Source organism: Chelonia mydas, chromosome 4 (genome assembly GCF_015237465.2).
Source record: "Chelonia mydas isolate rCheMyd1 chromosome 4, rCheMyd1.pri.v2, whole genome shotgun sequence".
Taxonomy (NCBI): domain Eukaryota; kingdom Metazoa; phylum Chordata; order Testudines; family Cheloniidae; genus Chelonia; species Chelonia mydas.
Window position 1 is genome coordinate 88346769 of NC_057852.1, and position 22661 is coordinate 88369429.

Sequence of the window (22661 nt, forward strand, 5' to 3'; positions counted from 1 at the left end):
AAAATGTCTTGTTTTCAGATCCCAGTGACTTGATGTTAAGAGTTTACCGAGCTGAATCATATGCTGGCCTCCAAGAGTTTAAAACAGCCATAGAAGAACTAAATTTTATCATCTCTAAAATGTCAAATTGGCCAGAGGTAAGTTGGTTTACAATCTGTGTGGTTTTTTAAAATCTGAATTTGTCGACAATATAATTAATGCTAAATTATGTTCAAATGGCATCAAAATAAGTTGGCTGACCTGGTTACTCTTACTTATTTAAACTTTCAAATCAGTGTTGTCTAAACGGTTGATTTAAAAAAAAACAAACAAACAAACAACCCACCCTTAAATCTGTGAGTCGATGAGATGTGCAAAATATTGCTTTTCTGCATCCTTGTTTACATTTTTATCCATTTTGATTTTAAACTCTTCAGGGTGGAGGGAACCTCTTGTCCATCTTTTTTTTGACAGTGAAGTACCTTGATGCTATGCGAATATTAAAAAATTATGGATAAATTTTTGTTCTTTTATATTAAATAGACCGGGGGGAGGATTAGTTCCAATCCACCAGTGAGTCACAGGAAGGTTCTAGGTGCGTTGCCACATCCCGTGCTATTTAACTCATCACTGAGCCCTGGCTTAGGCAAACCTAAATTTCTTCAGGCCTTGAGAGGAACTTGTGGGGCAGGAGGGTGTTGGAGAGTAAGCCTATCTCTCTCTCTGACCCCACTGTGGTGGCTTCCATCCCTCAGGGCTGGGCGTTGTGACCTGGTGCATGGTCATTGGGACCTCAGTGCCACTTAGGATTACTCTGACCACCCCTCTGTCCATTACAGGAATGGCCAGGCCAAACCTTAGGGCTGCTGCAAACCCATGCACCAGGTTGCAGTATCACTCAGTCAGGTTTGGCCCAGCTACTCTTCTGTCATGGACAGGAGCTGCTGCCACTGTTTCGAGATGAGTATGTGGCAGGCTTGGTCTCCAGTTCCCCCTTACCTCTGCACCAGGTTGGGATTAGGGTTGTGGTGCCTGCACTGTGCGTGCTATATGTAATGGTGGGTCATGGAAAGACAAAATGCAGTTGATGAGTCATCTTAGTGAAATGTTTGGGAACTCCTGGACAAGACTAAAGATGTTTGCTTTCAAACCAGAGAAATTCTATTACCATTTTGTTATTACTAATAAAATAGTGTTGTCTATTTATATTAAGTTTGAAACTAACTTGCTGTTACAGGCTCGGTTTTGACATGCCCTGTAGTCTGGCAAAACCTAACTAAGCTGCCTGAAATGTCAGACTTCTGCTCTATGCTGTCTTTTTTTTTTTTTTTTAAAAAGAAACTTGGATGAGGCATTTGGGAGGCAAGACAGTCGGAAGTTGAGGTGGTTTTCACTTCTGAAACATCTTGCTCATGATTTTGTTGTTGCAGTTTTGATTCTAAAACAGTTTTTTGTAAGTCTGGATTTGTTTAAAATTTGGTCTTGGCATATTTGCGTGACTGTGATGGGGTGAAAGAGAAGGGGGTGGGCAAGGCAATACATGGGTTGGAAGAATTTGGAAAGGATGGGGTCCCTATGGTTTGTTAGCTTTGCTTGAATTTCTGACAGAGCAGTTTGAGAATGGTGAAGCCTTGCAAAAAATCTCCATGGTGGAGCTAAAAAGAGGGACACCATTAACTGGAAATCTAATCATGTCCATAAACTACTGTAGTGTTACCCCTGCCCCTGAGGCCCCCTGGCAGTTTTTGTGGCCTTATAGGCACAGTATCCTGTTTTTTAAATGTTTTTTCTCTCTCCTGCTATATAAAAGACTTGCAAAAAGAGGAAAAATGACTATACAAAAGAAATAATGAAATTGACTACACAAAATGGAATCAAATGCACAACGTAAACAAACTAAAAACAAAGTGCTTTTCTGTATTCTTTGGTGGCTGTAACAAAAGCAGCATTTTTTGTTTTTTTTCAGATGGAAGTATGATTTTTTTTTTTTTATGTTGGTGTTTCTTCAGTATGTCTTTCAGTTCCTGTAGGGGGAAAATGTTCAACAGCTATTGGTGCAATTGAATTTGTCTTGTGAATTAAAAAAATTAAGATATTTCTTGTCTTAAAGTTATCAGAAACTTCATGAAAGACCAGCAGTGCCCTCAGCTCACATGCGAGGTGTGATAATTACGTAGGGTGAAAGATTTTTGATTCTCCAATATGTGTTTTCATGCTATCGAATTTTAAATGTTACCTTAATTTTGAATTTCCAGGCTTTCCTCTTTTTTTTTTTTTTAAGAGATTATTGTTCACTTAAGGGAAAACACTTGAAAATGTAAATATATACAAATTTAACTCAGCTTAAATTCATTGCTTGGGAATTGTGGATGACTCCGGATGTGGTGCAGGTAGCTGTAATCACTTAAAGGCAGGATCTTTCTGGGAAAATGTGCTGTTTGTATATGCAGTAATTAACTTAGTGTGGAGATTTGAATGAAAATTGAATTATATCTGCAAATGTCTCACTTTAGAGTTCTGCACTTAGTGTGAAAGTATAAGCACTTGCATAACATTTTTTCTCATTAAAGCATTTAAACATTAAATAATACTTGGAGTAGTCCTGTAAGGGGAGATGCATCCTGTTGTGAGCCAGGACTAAAAACTTCAGATTTTTATATCATTCTTAGAACACATGTCTCTTCATACCTAATTTTGAAGTAAAGAGAGACTTATTTTCATTGTTAGATAAATAAAACTACATTTCCCCCAAACTCTTATCCCCATCAATAAAACTTAATTTACAGAAATACTAAGTCCTCCTTGCGGCAAAACTGGTTCAGAATGTACATTCACTTCTCCATATATCTGGAGAGAAACTCGGCTTCTTGTGAACAAAGCTTAGAATCATAGAATATCAGGGGTGGAAGGGACCTCAGGAGATCATCTAGTCCAACCCCCTGCTCAAAGCAGGACCAATCCCCAATTTTTGCCCCAGAGCCCTAAATGGCCCCTTCAAGGATTGAACTCCGAACCCTTGGTTTAGCAGGCCAATGCTCAAACCACTGAGCTATCTTTTCAAAAATTGAGGTTGCTCTATAGCTTCCTCCAACAAAGTCTGAAGACCTTTTTAGCCTCCATTCCTAAAAAGGTGGACATGGAGAAGGGAAGGATTCTTGCTTTCCTCTTAAAACAAATCTGCCTCAGAAGAGTAGAGGCAGAGATTTCCTTAGGAGGAAATCTGCTTTCATTGAACAGCCATTGTAGGGAAACTATCACAGCCAATTATTTTGGAATTATGGCAGTTGCTTCATAGGTAAAGCTGCACTGAATTTCCTTTTTATCAACTTGGTTTTGGCCCGCTTATCTAAAATTATTATAAAAAGTCATTGGCCTCAATATTGTTAGTTAGAAAAAATTAGTGGATTGACAAGGTGTTTCTGAATTGACACCCTAAATGTGTACATCAGGATTCAAAAAGTCCTATGTCTTCATCTTTCCATAGCAAAAAAAATCTGAAAGGGGAAAGAACCTAGTTTATTGACTTCTGAGATCTAGCTATCTAGTGCTCAGGAACAAAATTAGTTGATTAAAGTCAAATGTCAAAAGTTTTTAACTTTTGTGTTTGGAGTGTGAGCTCAAATAAACTTAATACTGCATACTACATGATTGCTGGAGACATGAGTTTTCAATTTTTAAAAAATAGTAAGTAGCTAGCTTTTTCTCTAGGTTAGAACAGAGGGCTTTGGCAGTGGGAGAATTGTCATCACTGGGAAGACTTGTCAATGGAAAAGGTAGCTGATAAGGGAGAGTGAGGGACCATTCATTAATTTTAAAGTCTAGCCTAGGCCATGTGGAGCCTCTTTTTGCTCTGTTCGAGCATCCCCACTTCCCTATCCTGTACTGGTAGCTTTGATGCTATTTTGCAGATGCTGCAAGTCTGACCAGCTGCCTGTTTTGGCATCAAGAAGGAATTTTTCTTCCTATAGAAGCCAAATTGGCCAAGGCCTGGGTAGTGCAGTTAAATAGGTGTGGATTGAGTAAATAGCGAAAGTACTTGGTAATGATATTAATTTGTCGCAACTTGGCAATCGGTTTCCACTGGGGTTAAAAGGAATGGTTCCCAGAATTGAAAGACCTGGGATTTTACTAATGGGCCTTGTGTTTATGATATAAGGGGAGATCTTCATGGGGCGACGTCCCCCCCTTTAATACCTTCTGTCCCCCTTTTGGGTAGGATTAGGGTGATAGGACTCAGAAGAGCTGAGTTCTAGGGGTAGGCTGAGGAGAGTCGTCTACTCCAAGTTATGGGTTGTATAGTAAAACCACTGTAGCTCCCACACTGGACCCATTTAAAATGCCTGATATGTACGAGTATAGGTGACAGAGCAGGTAGCGCCCCTCCTCTGTGTTAAGCTGTAACTTTATTAAACTTATCACTTAAAATCCATCCCTATGTTTGTCCTATTTTACCATCATATCCAGATCAGAGAATTTTTCCACTCAAAGGCTTGTGGGGTGGGAAGCTGCACATGGCAACGCATTTTTCAAGTCTTAGTATAGGGATTTTACCTTTTTCTGCAGTCCTCAAAAGTAAGTAGGAAAGTGTACTTTACAAAGCTGCCATCTTACCCAGTCTCCCCTTCCTGTGGACGTCCTGAATAGGGGAATGCTGCTCCTGCAGACCTTGAAATACAGTAGAACCTCAGAGTTATGAACTGATCAATCAATCACATACCGCATTTGGAACCAGAAGTATGCAATCAGACAGCATCAGAGAAGGAAAAAAAAGCAAGTACAGTACTGTGTTAAATGTAAATACTTAAAATTTCACAGGATAAGGGAACTCTGCTTGTTTCATTTAAATTAAGATGGTTGAAAGCAGCATTTTTCTTCTGCATAGTAAAGTTTAAAAGGTGTTTTAAATCGATGTTAAGTTGTAAACTTTTGAAAGAACCACCATAACGTTTTGTTCAGAGTTATGAACATTTCAGAGTTACGAACAATCTCTATTCCCGAGTCGTAACTCTGGGGTTGTACTGTAGCTGTGTGGAGGAAAGAGACTAGAGAACGTGGTATGTTCCTCCTTTCTGTGGACCTTCTAAGATCTGCAGAAGAGGCATATTTTTTTCCCTATCACAACATCTCTAATTCTCACCTCCATGTGAGATGGAAAAGACATGCAATGCCCTAGTGTGTCCGAATATTAATATATAGTCTCTTTAATGAAAGTATGAAAATATCAAATGTTACTTCTATATCTTTAGATTTACTTCAGGAAAGCAAAGGTGCTGCATGATGCTGGGTTTGTAGGTGATGCCTTACAACTGTTCCTACAGTGCTTATCCCTTGATGAGGATTTTGTTCCAGCAAAGCTAGAAGTGGAAAAGGTAACTTGGTATTTATAAACTTTGCTGCTCTTTCTCTTAGGTGGCCCACTTTACCCTAGAATCTCAGTCTTCAATGTATTTATGCTCATCATGTCTGTATTTGTAAGAAGATGTTCAGCTAAAAATTTGGGTGACTTTATTTTCACATATCTAATTTTCTGTGTAGAGTAGAGGGTCCTAATATACTTGGATGCAATAAGAGTTCGTGTGCCCATGTATTCCAGAAAAATCTTTTTTTTTTTTTTTTAAGTTGGTTTAGGGGAGAATATATATACTTAACCCAGTTAGAATTATAGTTGGTACAGTTTTCAAGTAAAACAGACATCAGATTTTCACACTTTCCAGTAGATGTCAAACAAATTTGAGTAAGAAATCAAACACTTGAATCTTTTCATTCTATGGAAACAAATATCTGCACTATCAAGTTTGCACAATACAGATTAACATTTTTACAGAACTGCATCTTGTTTAGTTACACCTCACCTAAATAAGAGTTGGGAGAAGATTATCATCACTTCCTGTAAGGGGGGGAATTTAAGAGCTTAACTTGTGTATAAAGATAAGGGTATAAACCTTTAATTAGGAGAAGAACTACTGAACTGAACTTGTGCTACAGCTGATTATAAGGTAGAAAATAAGATGAAGGGTATATTTAAAACAAGAAATTTTGATATAAAGTAAGCTTCTTCATGGTGTTATGTAGTTATATTAACTAAAGTTATAGCTGAAACTTTTTCCCCCTAATCTTAATGTTAAGATGTTTATCTTATAGACATTGTATGATTTGCTGTCACCAGAAAATGTGAGAGAGAGTCTGAAGGAATCTACTTGGACTTCACCTCATATTCGAAATAAGCCTTTTACACTTGGTTCTGAAATGGAGGAGTCTGGCTGTAATCTACAGCTTTGTTCAGAGCAGGTAAGTAAGGAAAACGATGTAGTATTATATGTATTTTTGTCCCTTAGTTAATAGACAAACTCAGGGCATCAGAACTTAAGCTATTTATCAAACTTTTATTAAGCTTCATATTAAGCTCCAGACATATATGCTGCTACACCTTTCTTTCTGCTAGTTGTAGACTTTTCTGTTGGATTTCATGAATCAGCTAGAAAGTACCTTAATTTTTTGACAGTTCATAAGACACAATCTAGTGAACTTTTTCATTATTTAAGGTTTAATGCGTATAGCTCCAAAATAAAAAGGGTATCGTTATAGATTTATTTTCCAGATAACAATAATTCTAAATTTCTTTTCCCAAATTATTTGCCCCTTTGAAGGAAACTGAGGTTTTTAATCCCTTTTTTTAAATTCAGCAGGTGCTTTCTTGACCTGCCAAATTCCATAAGTTAATCATTGAGTCTGGCTGTGCAGTGGAGAAGTTTATCTGAATTTGGCTTCAACTTATTCATGTTCAGCTGTCATAAATGATTAGCCTCAATTTGAAAATGAGAATAAGTACTATTAACTTTGTTCATTTTATTTCTGTAGAATTTAGACGTGTCCGAGATAACAGTGGAGTCTTTAAGACGAAGCCTAAATCGTGTACAATCTGCCCATGCTCTTAACTCCACAGAAAAGCTTGCTAAAGGAGATGGATTAAAAAGGGTTTCTTCTGAACCTTTGCTTTCTGGCCAGGAAAAAAGTGCTCTCTTAAAAAGGAAGCTTTCCCTTTCAGAACAGGATGCAATCATGTGTGAAGATGGAAGAAGCAAACATAAAAAACAAGGAGGTAAATAGCCACTTAATGTCAAGATTAGACATACTTATTTTGATTTGTTTTGTCTTCAAACAGTATCTTCTCTTGTTTCTCTTAGAAACTACAAAAAGGGATACTGCATTTTCACTGGTTTGTGGAACAGTTCCACAGCACTTAATCGATGTGGCAGATTTTGAGTGCTCTCTGTGTATGAGGTAATATTTACTATTTGTATAATATCTTCCATATGATATCTGCATTATAGATGTGGGCAGATATCTTTTATGTGTAAACTGAGGCAAAGAGGTTATGACTTGCCTTATTGTCTGTTTTATTTGAGAATGGTGGGTGGGTGAGGTTCAGTGGCCTACAATGGGCATGAGGTCATGCTAGATGATGACTTTCCATCAAACTGGATTCTCCAGAGGACAAAGAAAGTTGGTCCGTGGGATTGTGGAATACTTTTGGTGGATTTCCAGAGGACAAATCCAGTGGAGCTGTATCTACATTGCAGAGCAATAGGGCTTGAATCCTGGGTCCCAGTTTGACTCTGTCTTGGATCCTCCACCTCTGTGGGGTCCTGGGACCCTTGGTCTGAGCCCTGGGTTAGTGTGATGTGCATGTAGATAGGAGGGGGATTAGACTTGAACCTGAGTTTGAATCCTGGGCTTAGGTTGCAGCATAGACATAGGAGTACCTAGACTTCTTGGGCCTTTGCTGTTACCCTTAGAGTTGCAGACTAGTGGTTATGTCTACACAGCAGTGCAAGCCTAGGCTCAAATCTAACCCCCTTTGCGTCCACACACCAATTGTACTAAACTAGAGGTCGAACCTAGGGTCCCAGGACTCTGCATTGCTAAAGAGTCTGAGCCCATGTTAAGCTGGGACCTAGGGTCTGAGCCCTGTTGCTTTCTTGTGTGCACGTGTCCCTGGCTTGACTCAATCCCAGAAGTCTTCTGGATGCTCCCAAGAGTTCCTTGGCGAAAACTTCCTTCGTCCTCTCTATGCCGACAGTCTGTGGTGCAATCTATTGCACTCTGTTGCCACACCTCCCTTCACAGAGGGCAGCAGCTCAGGTCAGTGTTAACCCATTGTCTGCAGAACACTAGTTTGCAAGCACATTGTTAGAGAGCCTATACGGTTTTTTATGGAGAGTGGTCAGAAGAAGCTTTTTGCAAAAAGAGCTGCTTCCTGGTCACAATAGCAGAGCCAGATTTTGGTGTACACTGCCTTCCCTTGCACACACAGCCCCAGAGGGGCCCAGGAGCAAGGGCCAGAGAGCAGAGCAGGGTCTAAGCAGCTGCCCTGCAGGGAAAGGGAGCTGCAGAGCTCCTGGCTCAACATGGCTAGGGAAGGATGACCTCCCCCTCCCTGCAGCGTAGTCGCTTGATCCCTGCCCTGCTCTCTGCCCTCTTCCTCGCCTCCAAACCCCCCCCCCCTTCCCCCACACCCCCTTTCTGGAGCTTCATGTGCAGGAGTGTCCAGGCAGTGTGTGCTGTCAGGACGGTGAGGTGGGAGCCAGCCCCAAAACCTCCATGAAGCCTCCTGCGGCAGTGGCTTCCGCTCCTCCTCGCTGTTGTGAAGAGCTTGGCCAGGGCAGGGAGCACAGCTGATCGGTGGGAGTCATCCCTCCCCTGGCTGTGCTAAGCCAGGAGCTACATATGTGTAGCAGCATATATGTAAACACTTGGTCCTACTTGGCTCTCTGTTCCTTGCTCCTGGCTTTCCAGCCCTCCTTGGGGTTGTGTGTGTAGAGGGGTCAGGGCAACATGGACTATGAGGGTATTGAGTGGGAGCCCCCTCCTGCCCGGGGTGTGGTGGTTGCAGGGATAACAGATCCCCGGGGTGTGCTGGAGCACACTACACATCAAGCCCTAGGGATTCACTTCACTGGCAGCAGCTGGGCTGGGGTGGGTGTGTCTGGGGGTGTGTTTTTCCTCTGAAACCTACATTTTATATCAAACTTCAAAACAGAAAAATAAAAACCAACTGAATAAAAACACCTTCATTGAGCATTCCATTTTAAAAATTAAGAATTGCAAAATTTCATTTTTAATACTTTGACAGTCCTGGAGACTGATGTCCTAATTATCTTCAGAACATGTGCACATGGGCATTTTCCTACCAATGTGATACAGCCTATAGGCGGAGAGCCCAATTTTCAGATTAGATGGTAGTTCAGTATAAATTTTTCTCAAACTGCAGTCATTTCTACTGAGACAGCCACCAAAGGAGGCTAGGCCCTCTGGGATAGGGTTACTCTGATTTGTGTCTGTGCACTGCAATGTGAATCCCAGAGCCCTAGGTTCGACCATGGGTCAGAAAATCCTTAAATTAGGGTTAAAATGCAATGTAGACACCAGTTAGCTGATTCGAGTCCCATTAACCCATGGCTGTCATTGCTGTGTTGACGTACCCTTAGTAGATGAGTATTGGTAAGGACAGAATATTTGTATTTAATTTTATAGCTGTGACACAAACTGATAGTTGAGTTAAAAATGGTATTCTATTCTTAAATGTCAACAACACAAGGAAGAGAAAGTGTCTTAAAGCTAGACAACACTTTTTTTATCTAGAAGTCATTTTGTTTGGTGGATAAATTGACAAATACTATTTAACACTTACACCTAAATTTAGCCTTTGGGTTAAGGTATTGGTTGAGATTCTCAAAGCAGTATAGGGGATTTACACATGTATTTTCTTTGAAAATCTCACCTCCTCTTTTAGTAGATTGATAGGCTTCTTAGGAACTGCAAATCTTTCTTTTGTGTCGTATAAATATACACCATATGTTCTAAAGTATTAAAAATCAGAAGTAGTTATTATGTGTGCAGATGATGTTGGTTAAAGTATACGGTTTATCATGACCATTGTCATATCACATTAAGTTAATGCTTTAAGGAAGCACTGTCTGTGTTTGTGTAACTTATTTATGTTAATATACTTTTAGACATTAAATATTTGAACCTAGAAATGTGATCAAATTAACTGTGAAGCACAGAATACATTAGGTTGTGCAGTGTTGAGAAAATAGAAAATACACATTCAAAAAAATTCTAGCACAAATCTTGTATTTCTAATTTTCATTTAACTTGTCTATTTTTCTTATAGTATAGCTAGACTTCTTTAACGTTTATTTAAAAGATATTAGAATCACTGTATCAATTGTTGACTGACTTTTTTTTAAAAAAAATTTCAGGTTATTTTTTGAGCCAGTGACAACCCCTTGTGGACATACCTTCTGCAAGAATTGTTTAGAACGCTGTTTAGACCATGCCCCGCAGTGTCCCCTATGTAAAGAGAGTTTAAAAGAGGTAAATATTCAGAAGACCTATTAAACTGTAGTAGAAGGAACTTCATACACCATCGCACAAAACCCAGATGACTTGAGTCCACTGAAAGCTTGGATGCATCCAGAATCCAAAAACCCAATCAATTAGGTATTGATGGTACTTCATGTGTTCATGTTTCGGTGGCCACATAATTGACTCATGCTACAGAATTAAAACATTACCAACTTCGATACCTCGTCAATCAGAGTTCTCCTGCCTACTCTTGTAATTTTTCTATCACATTTTTCTTTGTATTTTTTTCCTCTCTTGTGGCTGTGGAAAGGCTGGGGAAACTGACTATGCAGAGGAAATATTGACACTGACTAGACACACGTCTTGTCAAATGCACCAAATAAACTGAAAAAAGTAGAGAATTCATTCTCTTTCTGTTACAGTAATTTTAGAGGTTACAACTAAGACTGCGGGAATGTCTTAAGTTTACTGTCTCTTTAATACTGTTTTGTTAGGACAGATTTTATAGTCAAATATCTGTTTATAGTACTTTTTAATTAAAAGTAGCTCTGAATTTTGTGTTAATGTTATATAAGAAATGGTTTATGGTAAATATATAATTTATTTCATTTTAGTATTTGGCAATTAGGAAATACAGTGTCACAGTACTACTGGAAGAATTAGTGGTGAAATATCTGGCTGATGAATTATCTGAGAGAAAAAGAATTCATGATGAAGAAACTGCTGAACTCTCGGAGTAAGCCTACCATGTGTATTTTTTTTATCCAAGGAAATTTGAAAGCAAGATTACTGTATTTTGCACAGTAGCATTGTGAAATAGTGTCTGTGGGTGTTCCACTTGAGATGTGCATGTGCCTTTGGTCAGAGATTTTTGGTAGCAGTGTTCATTCAGTCTGCATATGTGCCCCAGTTATTCTCATGCCCTGTACTGAGGATATATGGGGCTGCAACAGATGGACCGTGCTCAGTTCCTTCTAGAACAATTCTGCCCAAGACAGAGACAGGACAAGGCCATGGTCGTTGTCATTGCACCAAGCTGGCCAAAACTAGCATAATTTCCTTACTACCTTTGCCTCTCCTCCATCAGCCTTTCATCAATGTCCAGTCTTCTCACTCAGGACTTGAGGAATGTTCTTCACCCCAAACTGAACACTGTGGCTCAAGGCTTGGTATCTAGATGGCTCTCAGGGTTAGCGCACTCCTAAGGAGAAGGATATGAAGTCCTGCTGAATAGTAGGAAAGATTCTACCAGAAAGACTTACCTTCAGAAATAGAAAAGATTTTACCACTGGTGTACTGACTGGTGTATCAATCTCTTGCTGACTCCACTATCTGAGATTCAGGAATATCTTCTTGCTCTGAAGAAAGGAAATCTTACTTTGGGTTCAATTAAAGCTCTTGTAGTAACCATCACAGCACTTCATTCTCTGGTGGAGGGCTTCGTGGTATTTGCTCACCTTGCAATTTTGCTACATCAAAGGATTATCTGATCTTTCCCAAATGTCAGATACCCCATTCCCACCTGGGACTTAAACTTTGTTCTTAACTTTCTGATGGAGCCTCCCTTTGAACTGCTAGCTACCTGCTTGTTTCTAAATCTCTCCATTAAAACAGCCTTTTTAGGCCCAAAGAGTTGGCAAGCCAAGAGCTTTGATGGCTGACCCTCCATATGTTGTCCTTTTCAAAGAAAAGGTATCCCTTTGACCACACCCATGTTTCTTGCCCAGAGTTAGCTCAGACTTTCACATAAACTAGACAGTTCACCTCCCAGTTTCCTATCCTAAACTCCATCTGTCTAGGCAAGAAGCTGCCCTTTATAACTTGGATGTTAAGAGGCTACTGACCTATTATTTGGGCAGGATTAGACTTTTTTGAGCCTCTGAGACTATTTGTTTCTATTGTGGACAGAGCTAAAGGAGTGCTAGTGTCCATGCAGAGACTTTCTAAATTGGTTTCTGACTGGATCCTCTCTTGCTGTACAGCTTGTAATATACTATATTATAACTACCTGCCAGATATAAGTCTACATCTGTTGTTCTGCTAATGGATGGAGATTTGCAAGATTGCTTTGTGGGCTTTGGTTCATTCTGTCTCAAGACACTCTACCGTACTTGGTGCTTCTTGAATAGATACTGTCAAAAGCTCTGCAATTTTACTATCAGCCTTAGATTGCAGGAGATGGGAACTTTGGAACTCAAAGGATACTGCTCGGGAGCGACCTCAAATGGAACACCATAGTGGGGAAGCTTCTCAGATAAGAAAGAAAGAGGTTACTTACCTTGTTTAGTAACTGTACCTTTTTCAAGATGTGCTTCCCTATGGTTGCTCCACTACCCTCCCTCCTTCCACTTTGCTTCAGAGCCTTGTCTCCTTAGGCTTTGCAGTGGAGAAGGAATCAAGGTCTATCCACAGCTCTATATGTGCTCTGTACAGGGCTTGAGAATAGCTAGGGAACATGTGGACTGAATGAGCACTGCTGCTGAAAATCTCTGATTGAAGGAGTGTGAGCACCTCAGGTGGAGCCACCCATAGGGGGACACAGCTTGAACAAATCCAGTTACTGTCAGGGTAGAAATGTTTGTATCATTTGTTAATGATTCTAATGATGGCATTTCATAGTTTTGTGAAGGAACATTAAATATTGGAAAATCTGTCAACTTAGTATTTAAATTTACTAACTTCAGAAAATTAATGAATGTCCTATTTTAGTTAGTGTGGCATGAAATTAAAAATAAAACATTTTTATAAGGGTCTCTTAGGTGAGCTCAAGATTAGCACCACCTAACATGATCAGGCCCATCTCTCTTCCTTCTCTGTGCCTACATTGCTGTCTGTTCAGTTTCAGCTTTGCTACTGTTACAGGTAAATATCCTCATGCAAAGCCTGGGGAAAAGCATACTTCTGAGTTTCCCTCAGAGTTGCATGATCAATAAAACTGCACAAAATAAACAAAGTTCAAAAATGAGTACTTTCTCTAATCTTTCAGTTGTAATCTTAGGGGTTATTTTTAAGTACAAAACATTCAAATAAAGTGACTTTCAAGTTGTTCCTTTTAATATTTAGAGCCATCTGTCTGTCAAAATACTGGTGAGAAACTACCACTTAGGCAACTTACAGTGCAGAGCAAAACACTAACATTCAAATGACCATTTGTGTACTCTGAAAGGCAGAGGTGTAGTGCAAGGTATAGGGTAACTTTTAATGCTAACTGTTTGTGTCTGCTTCTAGCAAAAATAAAAACATTGATTTAAAAAACAAAAAAAACAGGTTGGAAAAAATACTTGACCAAATCCATTTCATTCCCTCAGTTAGCTGCTACTACTTGAGCCATGTAGTTGTACAGCAAATTTTACCTTGTATTGCACTGATGACTTACAGTAACTGCAACTATAGAAACTATCCTCTAACTTAGGTAAAACTTTCACAGACTGGTGCATCTCACAGAATAAGTGTTCTTTCAGTGGTAGTTTATATGCTACAAACTACTGAATTTTTTTTCTGGCTATAAATATTTGATCAGAATAAACCACTGTCCACAATACACTTAAATGTTTAAAGAGCAATAAATGTTCACCCTGCCAGGGACATTTTATGAATTCAGGTATAATGAAAATCAACAGACACCCAGCACTTCTTCTTTATATATATATTTTTTTTTTAGATCACCTTTGGCAAAATAAATGTATTGCAGCACTTTTGCTGTTGTTTATTATGGCTTGGCACAGTCTTGTGGTTAGATTTCAAATGTGTATTTAATCTATTTTGGTTTTGTCTTCAGCTTGACCAAGAATGTTCCAGTATTTGTTTGCACTATGGCATACCCCACTGTGCCTTGCCCTCTTCATGTGTTTGAGCCAAGATACCGACTGATGATTCGCAGAAGTATGGAAACCGGGACTAAACAATTTGGGATGTGTGTCAGTGACCCTCAAAACAAGTAAGCATCCATTCTTGTGCTCTTATGCAGCTAAGAGTTCTCCATGGTTCTACCCTCTCCCCCCATTTGGATTTCAAAAATGTTTGAAAATTGTGAATTTAGCATTGCTGACAATGCTTCTGGTTCTAGTTTTGCAGATTATGGTTGTATGCTGCAAATTAGGAATATTCATTTCCTACCTGATGGGAGGTCTGTTGTTGACACAGTTGGTGGAAAGAGATTTAGAGTTTTACAAAGAGGGATGAAAGATGGCTATTGTACTGCAGACATCGAATATTTGGAAGATATTAAGGTATCTAGAACTCTTTCTGAGCAGTAATACTCCTCTTAACCAGCACTCTTAGTTTGCTATACCATTTGTTCATAAAGACTCGGCTTCAAATGTTTGGGATTATACAGCAGTTACTGGGAGACATGGTTTTCCTATATTAAAGAAAAATAAAAATAGCTAAGATTTTCTAGACCTTTTGAGATGTCAGATTTATCTTAGAATTGCACTTTTTTGGCCAAATCAATACTATCAACTTTTATGAAGTAAAAAATACTTTTGAACGGGTACATAGCTAATAGGTGTCCAAAAAACCCACCATACCTTATTTAAATTAGAAAAAAATATGTATTGGCTAGCCACCATAACTATAAAACATGCCGAAGTACTGATTTCTAGAGTTTAGCTGCATCGGAATTAGAACTTAATCTAAATGTTGTGACTGTAGTAAAGAATATAATAAAAAAGTGGACCCATCAAATGTATATTAAATATACAGAATGATTTTAAAGCAGGACTCTAAATATGACCTACTTAAATACAGTTGTGTCTTACATAATTCTTGTCATGTTGCTATTTTGTGAGAGGTATTTGGTCTGAAGTGAGGGATTTCGATACGACAATGTTTTTTCTTCTCCTTTCTGCCATTGCCCCTCAAGGCTAGGATGAATGCCGAGGCTTAATGATTGTTACTAACAGTTGAAATGGAATGTATGTTAAACTGATTCTCATTCTTTGTTGTGTATTTAAGCTTACTCTAATGTTCTATCATAGGTTGCAGATGAAGAAGAGCTGAAGAAACTGAGAGAGCTTCATGACATAGTATACAATCAGGCTTGTGGCTGGTTCCAAAGCTTGAGGAACAAATTTCGCAGCCAGATCCTTCAGCACTTTGGGCCAATGCCAGAGAGAGAGGAAAACCTACAGGTGGGTGAAGATTTTGGCATCAGTTATTCATTTATTACTTTTTAAAAAAACCTGCACTTTTAAACATAGCCGTTTTTACAGGGATCTGCTGTGTGGAGGATGCAGTACCATCTTCCATTTCCACTAGTTATATCCATTCTATAAGCAGCAACAGGAGGTCATTCTGCCCCTCTTTTTGTGCTGCAGTTGCTTTGCATGGATCCCTCCTTGACATTCTAGGCAGGGCAGGGTAGTGCTTCTTTGTAGATATTTTTATCTACAAAGTTAGCAAAAAACAAACATGATCATCTTTATTTTAAATAGCTTCTGAACACTATTGGTCAAATAGATTTCTTATATTATACCTAACCCAGTTCATTGGTGAACTTTTAAATTTGCCCCTAAATATCAAGTGTTCCAGTCTCATCCTTGTGGGCACACTGGATAGTAGCAGTCGTAGGGCCTGTCTTCACTACCGGGGTAAATCAACCTAAGCTACGCTACTCCAGCTGCATGAATAACGTGGCTGGAGTCAACGTAGCTTAGGTCGACTTACCCCTGTGTCTTCACTGCGCTGTGTCAACAGGAGACGCTCTCCGGTCAACTTACCTTACTCTTCTGGGGGAGCTGGAGTACCGGAGTCAACTAGAGAGTACTCTGCTGTTGATTTATGGGCCCTCACTATACCCGCTAAATCGACACCCACTGCATTGATTGCAGCAGTGTGGATCTCCAAAGCCCTTAGTAGCTACATAGTTACCTCATAGTGGGTACAAATCTTGTAGGTGCAGGAAGTACAGGCCTATCTTCTGCAAGCACAAATTGAACTGCAAACAGAAGTCAGGCCTGAGCGTAGCTGAAAACTGTCCATTTAAAGAAGAGCTTCATTTAGCTAAGGATGCTAAATTGTTTCTTTTTTCATTTCAAGTTTCTCCTATGCTACTTTTATATTGGTGGTAGTTTATTCTGAAGACAAGGACACCCAATCTGCAGATATTCTTCAAACACTGATGGCTATATTTATATTAGCACTCATGCTTTTCAGCCAAAGCTTCTGCAAGACTAATTTTAACTACTTGAGATACAATAACTTTCAGTTAGAAGTAAATAATACTTAGCATGTGAAGTGCTATATAAATACTCGGATAATATTACAGATACCAACAGTTAATGATTATATCAGATTTTAATCCTTTGGGAACTCCAGTGTTCTTGCTTATTGTGTGTTCCGTGTTTTCAGTTTTTTCTGATTTTTTTCACCGATAAATTGTGTGGTGGTGGTTTTTTGTTTTAAATATTAAAGGAGTTTTGGTTGTCTACTGATTTACACCCACTTATTCATTAATTATTTTTTGGGGGTACTTATTTTTGTTAAATTCTAATGCTTTATGCGATTGTGTCCTGCAGCTCAGAGATTGAAGCAGTTCCACAGTGTAAAACACACACAACACACATGGTGGTAGAGGTCGGAAAATCAAGTTAATATTGCGCTATGACTGGCTCACAAGGAAATGCTGCCTCCTATTTCTTTCTGTCGGTTTAGTGCGACGCTGAATTTAGCCAGTCAATCCTCCACAGATAAAGAGAAAGTAAACATGGGGTGAAAAGGGAAATCTGTCTGAATACCAATAAGAAATCAGTGCTTAAAAGTTTTCAAGAAAAGTAAAGACTGGAATGAAGAGGATGCATCGCGCTGCAGGTACTGCAGCAGTGAGGTCACTGCTCGTGCTGAGAGAATAAAGGAGCATGTTGAAAGCAAGCGATACAAGAAGCTTGAAGAAGAAAGTGGATTTTGGAATAAACAGTCCATATCAGGAGCTTTCACTAGGGCTGTAATGAAAGAGAGGACACAGCACGATTGTGTCAGTTACTTTGTGCGTGCTCTTTGTTTCGTCAGACAACTGCTGCTAATTGCAGAGGGCCCTGTTGGTGACTTTGTGCGACCATACTGTCCACCAGCAAAAACCCTTCCTAGTGCAGACAACCTCCCTCGTAAGTATCTGAAAGAAAATGGTGATGCTTTAGTATCTAACAGAGTGATGGAAATGTGGTATCTAGTCTGATTTTTGACGAGTCTGATGCTCTGGACCGTCCAATTCTTGGCCTTTTGTTTTAGTTCAATTTCAAAGCAAATAAACCCACTTTGTTTTGTGTTGATGTGACAGTCATCCCCTCTGACACCTGTTTTGTGAACGCAGCAATAACTGACATGTTAAAAATTCTTAATTCTGGCATACCTCAGGGCTCTGTCCTGGCCCCAATTTTTTTTAATCTATACACCACGGATAACCTGCAATGGAGTCGAGGCAATTCATGCATGCGAATGACATTGCCTTGGCTGTTCAGTGCATAAGCCTCCATACCATCAGATGCTCCCTAACCCGAGATCTTAGCATATTTGCTGATTATTTCCAATGCTGGAAATTTAGGCCTAACCCGAAAAAAGCCAGGGTGATCGCTTTCCTTCTGAACAATAAACTGGCTAATGCCAAACCCTATGTACAGTTCTGCAGAGAGCATTAGCCATGAGGCTAATCCAAAGTATCTTGGCATTACGCTGGACTGGAGTTCAGCCTTTCAGAAATACCTCAAGAACACCAAGAGAAGGTCAGATATTGTGTTGTGGTTATCAGGAAATTAGCCGTAATATCATGGGGCTCCAGTGCATGGACCTTACAAACTGCAACAATTGCCTTTGGTATATTCTGTGCCTGAATATTGTGCATCAGTTTGGTCTCACAGCAGTCACACTAAAGTCCTTGATACTCAGCTCAAAAATGCCATGTGCATAGTCGGATGCTTGTCAGGGACGCTCAAATTGACTCCAGTTGACTGGCTTCTGGTCCTATCGCACATCCAGCCTCCACAGATTAGAAGAGCTGTCCAGACATCTCACTTTCTCAATCATGTCAGTGAAAACACGAAGATCCCATTGCATGATGACTTGCAGAACCCTCCAAAGACACAATTAAAATCTCGCAACTCTCTGTGGAACTGCCTCGACCCTTAAGCTCAATTTAAACACAGAGGCTCAATGGAGAGCCACGTGGAGCATTTTGACTGCTCAGAATAAACAGCTTGTTGACCCTGCCGAGGAACCTCCGGGGTTTGATTCCAGTTGGAAAGACTAGTGCAGATTAAATCATATCAACAAACCCTCTTTAAATGGAAAACAAGGCAAACACCTGTATGCAACTGTGGTAACCAGGTACAAACGATGGAGCACATCATATATCTTGGTGTGTCCTTTATTCTTTTGCCACGAGCATGAAAGACATTCACCAACTCACTGCTGCAGGAATGTGCTCGCTATCAAATCTAGATATAATTTGCAGTCATTGCTGCCTAGCCAAGCTATGTGGAAGAAGACAACTGTCATGTTTGAGATGTACCAACTAACTTGGGAAAATGTGGCTACAACTACCAAGATTATGCTTCCTATGTGGATAAGTTTGCATGAGAGATTAAACTCTATCAGAAACCAGAGCTGCTACATATTACCTGTCATGCTCACCTGATTAACATTGCACTGTCAGCAGCTACTGTTACAGAAGAAATGAAAGACGTGAAATCTTGCATTATTGGATTCGGGAACGTTTTCAAGCATGCGAACAAGTTGAAGGCTTTGTTTTACAGAGGGGGAGATGAGTGCAGAGCCAACTGTCAATTCCGTACCCCTGTTGTGCCACATCAGTGGATGAGCTTGTATTTTGCTGCCTGTCATGTAAATAACGCATGGACCGTGCTAATACATCTCCTAGAAGACCTAGATAATCCTGAGATTATTGGTTCTAAAGCAGAAACTCTGAAGAGACTGGCAAATAACCAAAATGACCGGCAGATTCTGCATACAAAGGTAGTGTTCGTTGTTGAAAACTGGGAGTCAGTGTGACACACAAAAAACACTGGAGTTTTCTCTGAGTACTGCCAACATATTAGCCAATACAGCCGTTTACCGGATCTTGACAACCAAAATCCAGCTGAATTGAGCACAAAAGCTGCAGGAGAAACATACAGTGAGAGAACCCAGCTGTTTCTGGAAATCCTTCCAACCTTGGAACACAAGAACAAAAAGGTGTTCAAAACCTTCAACACAATGCTCAGCAAGAAATGGGAGTTGATCGTGGCCCGTAATCTGGACCCCGAAGAGCTTTTTGTGCCAAAGATTCTTTTTGGAATGTCACCCACTTTTCTCAAGGTGAACTTTGCACAGACTACATCCGTTATGCCAGAGTGTTTCTTCCATTTGCCACTAAAGATATTTCAAATCTGAAATGCTTATATGAACATGCATAACCCTGACAACATGAAACTGGATGTGTTGGATTTTTGGAACAATCAAGACACGCTTTCCAACTTCAGCAGAGTGGTATGGCAAGCTTTGGGTGTGGCAAGCTTTGGGTGTATTCCCTGGATTTATTGGTCTATTGATGATCGATAGTGCTAATTTTCAAAGTTGGACTACTTCCAAGACAGCAAGAGGCTCAACGTGAGGGAGGATACTTTGGAGAAAATTGTGACTGTACATAAACTAGGATTTCTGGAAAAACTACTCTCTCTGAGACAGACAAAAAATAACTTTATACACTTAAAAAAAAAAATCAGCTGTACTGTAGTAAAATGTGTATATTACAAACTTTTTTGTTCCTGATTTTTTCCCAATTTCATCCCCGTTTTAATGTTTGGAAAATAAACATAAAAAAATTACCGGAATTTCTTTTACAAATGAAAACTGAAAATGCGGAACACTAGTTATTGCTTAGTGTAGTGCTATAAGTTTAAAAGGGGTCTTTGCACTAACAGTGAAACATAGGACAATTGTTCTGTTAAAAGAGGAAGTGTAGTAAGCTTATTGGTGGAAAAACAAGGGTGGAAAGTTTCATGGAAGTAAGGTATTTTGAGGAGAGGAGGGAGGTGGTTGGCAGATAGGAAGATGGAGACCCTTCCAAAGTAAAGGTGCAGAGAGTAGAGAGAATTGAGAAGAGGGAGTAGGAAGAATGAGAGCAGTTTGTGCATGGGACCAGGATTATGTAAATCTTGAAGGTGACGGTATGGGTCTTGCATTAAATGTGATATAAAACAGGAAGCTAAAGAAGGGATTTGAGGAGAGAGTAACATGGTTGAAGCACCAGAAGAGGAGGATTATAACTTTATTTGACCACTAATGTTAGACTGAACTTTGTTCCCTAGTTAGCTTTTGTCTTTTTAAAAAATTATTCAGCATATTATTTACCTTGTGCTAAATTGTTAATTCAGTAATCCAATTCATTCTCTAATTTTAGGCAATACCTAATGGACCAGCTTGGTGTTGGTGGCTTCTAGCTGTCCTCCCTGTAGATCCCAGGTATCAGATCTCAGTTCTCTCAATGATGTCTTTGAAAGAACGTCTAATCAAAATCCAACATATACTCACATATTTTTCTAGAGACCAGTCCAAGTGACTAACCGCCTGGATCTTCCTGAAGAGTTACTCTTTTCTGGTTGTAATCACAGCCGGAGTTTTTGCTGCCTTTGCACATCTAGTGCTGGTTTGAAAAGTGTGATGAATTTGCTTCCTCTCCTCGCCAACTTCCTGAACCATCTGGTTCTTCAAATGGGCACTGTCTTCAACTAGAAGGATAGACCACTAAAGTTGCACATGCAAAAATCAATCCAGCCACAGAACATGGAAAAACTCTACATTATTTGCACTGTGTATGAGACAGTCATGCTAAGACTTGAGAATTTATTGCCACTGACTTTTTAAAGCTGTGGAAAATGCAAGACTTAAGGCTGACAGTCCAAGTTTACAGCATTAAGGATGCATTTTTTGCAAATAAGAGCTTGCCTCAGATACAACTGTCCTGCTGCTATTTGCACAAATATTTGAAATATAGTATTGAATGTTGCTGTTGGAAATTACTGCTCTTGCTGAACTGTCTTGACTATGGCACCGATTCTTAATTATCTTATAAATATTTGCAACACAGAACAAGTGCCATGAATTATGATTAAATTAGAGCTGGTTTTAAGGAACAACTGCAAAAAAAAAAAAAAATGAACATGGTACTTCTGTCAAAGATAATTAAACTGTGAATATGGCTTTTGTACCTATAACTGTACATGTTCAAAGGGAAAATTGAAAACAAGCGTTTAGTACCAGTTACAATTTTATTGGGCTTTTCAAACTGGTGGTCCTTCTGAGCACTTAAGTAGTTTATAGAGCTTATAATAAGAAGCTTTAATATAATATGCTAGGAATTGTGCATTCAGATTTTTTTTTAAACAAGCTTAAAGGGTGACTTTAAAAAAAGTTTATAAATTGTTTGCTGCCTCTATGCCTTATTCATATTAATAGTAGAGCTAACTGCAGTGGCAAGGTTAGAATTCATGTTGCCAATTGGTACTTTTGTAATTATCTGTTGGTTGCATATTTGTGAATGTCTGACACATTAGCTTTCTTGTATGTAAATCATTTTGTAAAATAATTCTTATGAATCTTGCTTTTGCTAATATATTTAATTTTCAAGAAAAGCTATGTTTGTAATACTTGGTAACTTAACTAAATGTTACTTTTTTTATAAAATTGTTTTCAGACATCTCCATTTGGGGGGGAGGGGGTCGGTCTTACACAGAGCCAGAAGCATTGTTAGCCTAGGTCAGGGTTGCAAGCACTTCATGGACATGAGTATGGCATGTACATTGATTTCTTGCCATCAGTTCCTATTCTGTCAGACCAGACACTGAGGTCCCATCAGAATAACTTGTCTGTCCTGTTTTTAGCTGTAGTTTTGTTTTCTCCTTCCAAATTTAAGAACTTGAGCTTTACATTTTATTAAACTCTGTCCCTTGTTCTGTCCTCAACCCACAGTCATGTTCAGATATTAGCGGCTCCTCAGATTCGTGCAATTTGAGTATTCTTACGGCCTTATCAACACAACCTGTTGTTCTTTAATGTTATCTGTGGAAAATGCCAGTTTTCATTGATCAGTAGTAAGAAGGAAAGAGAACTAAAGAAGCTTTTTGTTTTGAGTCAAGTTCTTAATACTTTCTGCTTAAAGGCTTTAGTCAGGCTAGGTTCTCCCTTTCTTATTTGCTCCCGTCGCCACCTCTTGTGAGGACCTCTTGACAATATCTTAAAAACTCTAATTTAATTATACCCACTTGGTTTCCTTGGTATTAAGTGGCAGATATTCTTGATGTAAAATTAGTACTTGGCCA

General features: G+C 39.2%; 1 protein-coding gene across 2 annotated transcripts in view; it reads left to right on the forward strand.

Moving 5' to 3' along the window:
• LONRF1 (LON peptidase N-terminal domain and ring finger 1) overlaps positions 1-22026 on the forward strand; it is a 27653-nt gene extending 5627 nt beyond the window's left edge. The window contains exons 2-13 of one of the 2 annotated variants that reach the window (XR_006290781.1): positions 19-137; positions 5226-5348; positions 6121-6267; positions 6838-7078; positions 7164-7260; positions 10245-10359; positions 10965-11086; positions 14129-14287; positions 14417-14579; positions 15330-15482; positions 16869-17453; positions 20744-20882. Coding sequence is in view for 1 of the 2 variants with exons in the window: in XM_037897703.2 (XP_037753631.1) it covers positions 19-137; positions 5226-5348; positions 6121-6267; positions 6838-7078; positions 7164-7260; positions 10245-10359; positions 10965-11086; positions 14129-14287; positions 14417-14579; positions 15330-15482; positions 20744-20902 (1598 nt within the window). In the remaining variant the exon portion in view is untranslated. Of the gene's footprint in view, positions 1-18; positions 138-5225; positions 5349-6120; positions 6268-6837; positions 7079-7163; positions 7261-10244; positions 10360-10964; positions 11087-14128; positions 14288-14416; positions 14580-15329; positions 15483-16868; positions 17454-20743 lie in introns of both variants that reach the window. The other variant, XM_037897703.2, reaches the window with a different exon arrangement.
• Positions 22027-22661: the final 635 nt, after the last annotated feature.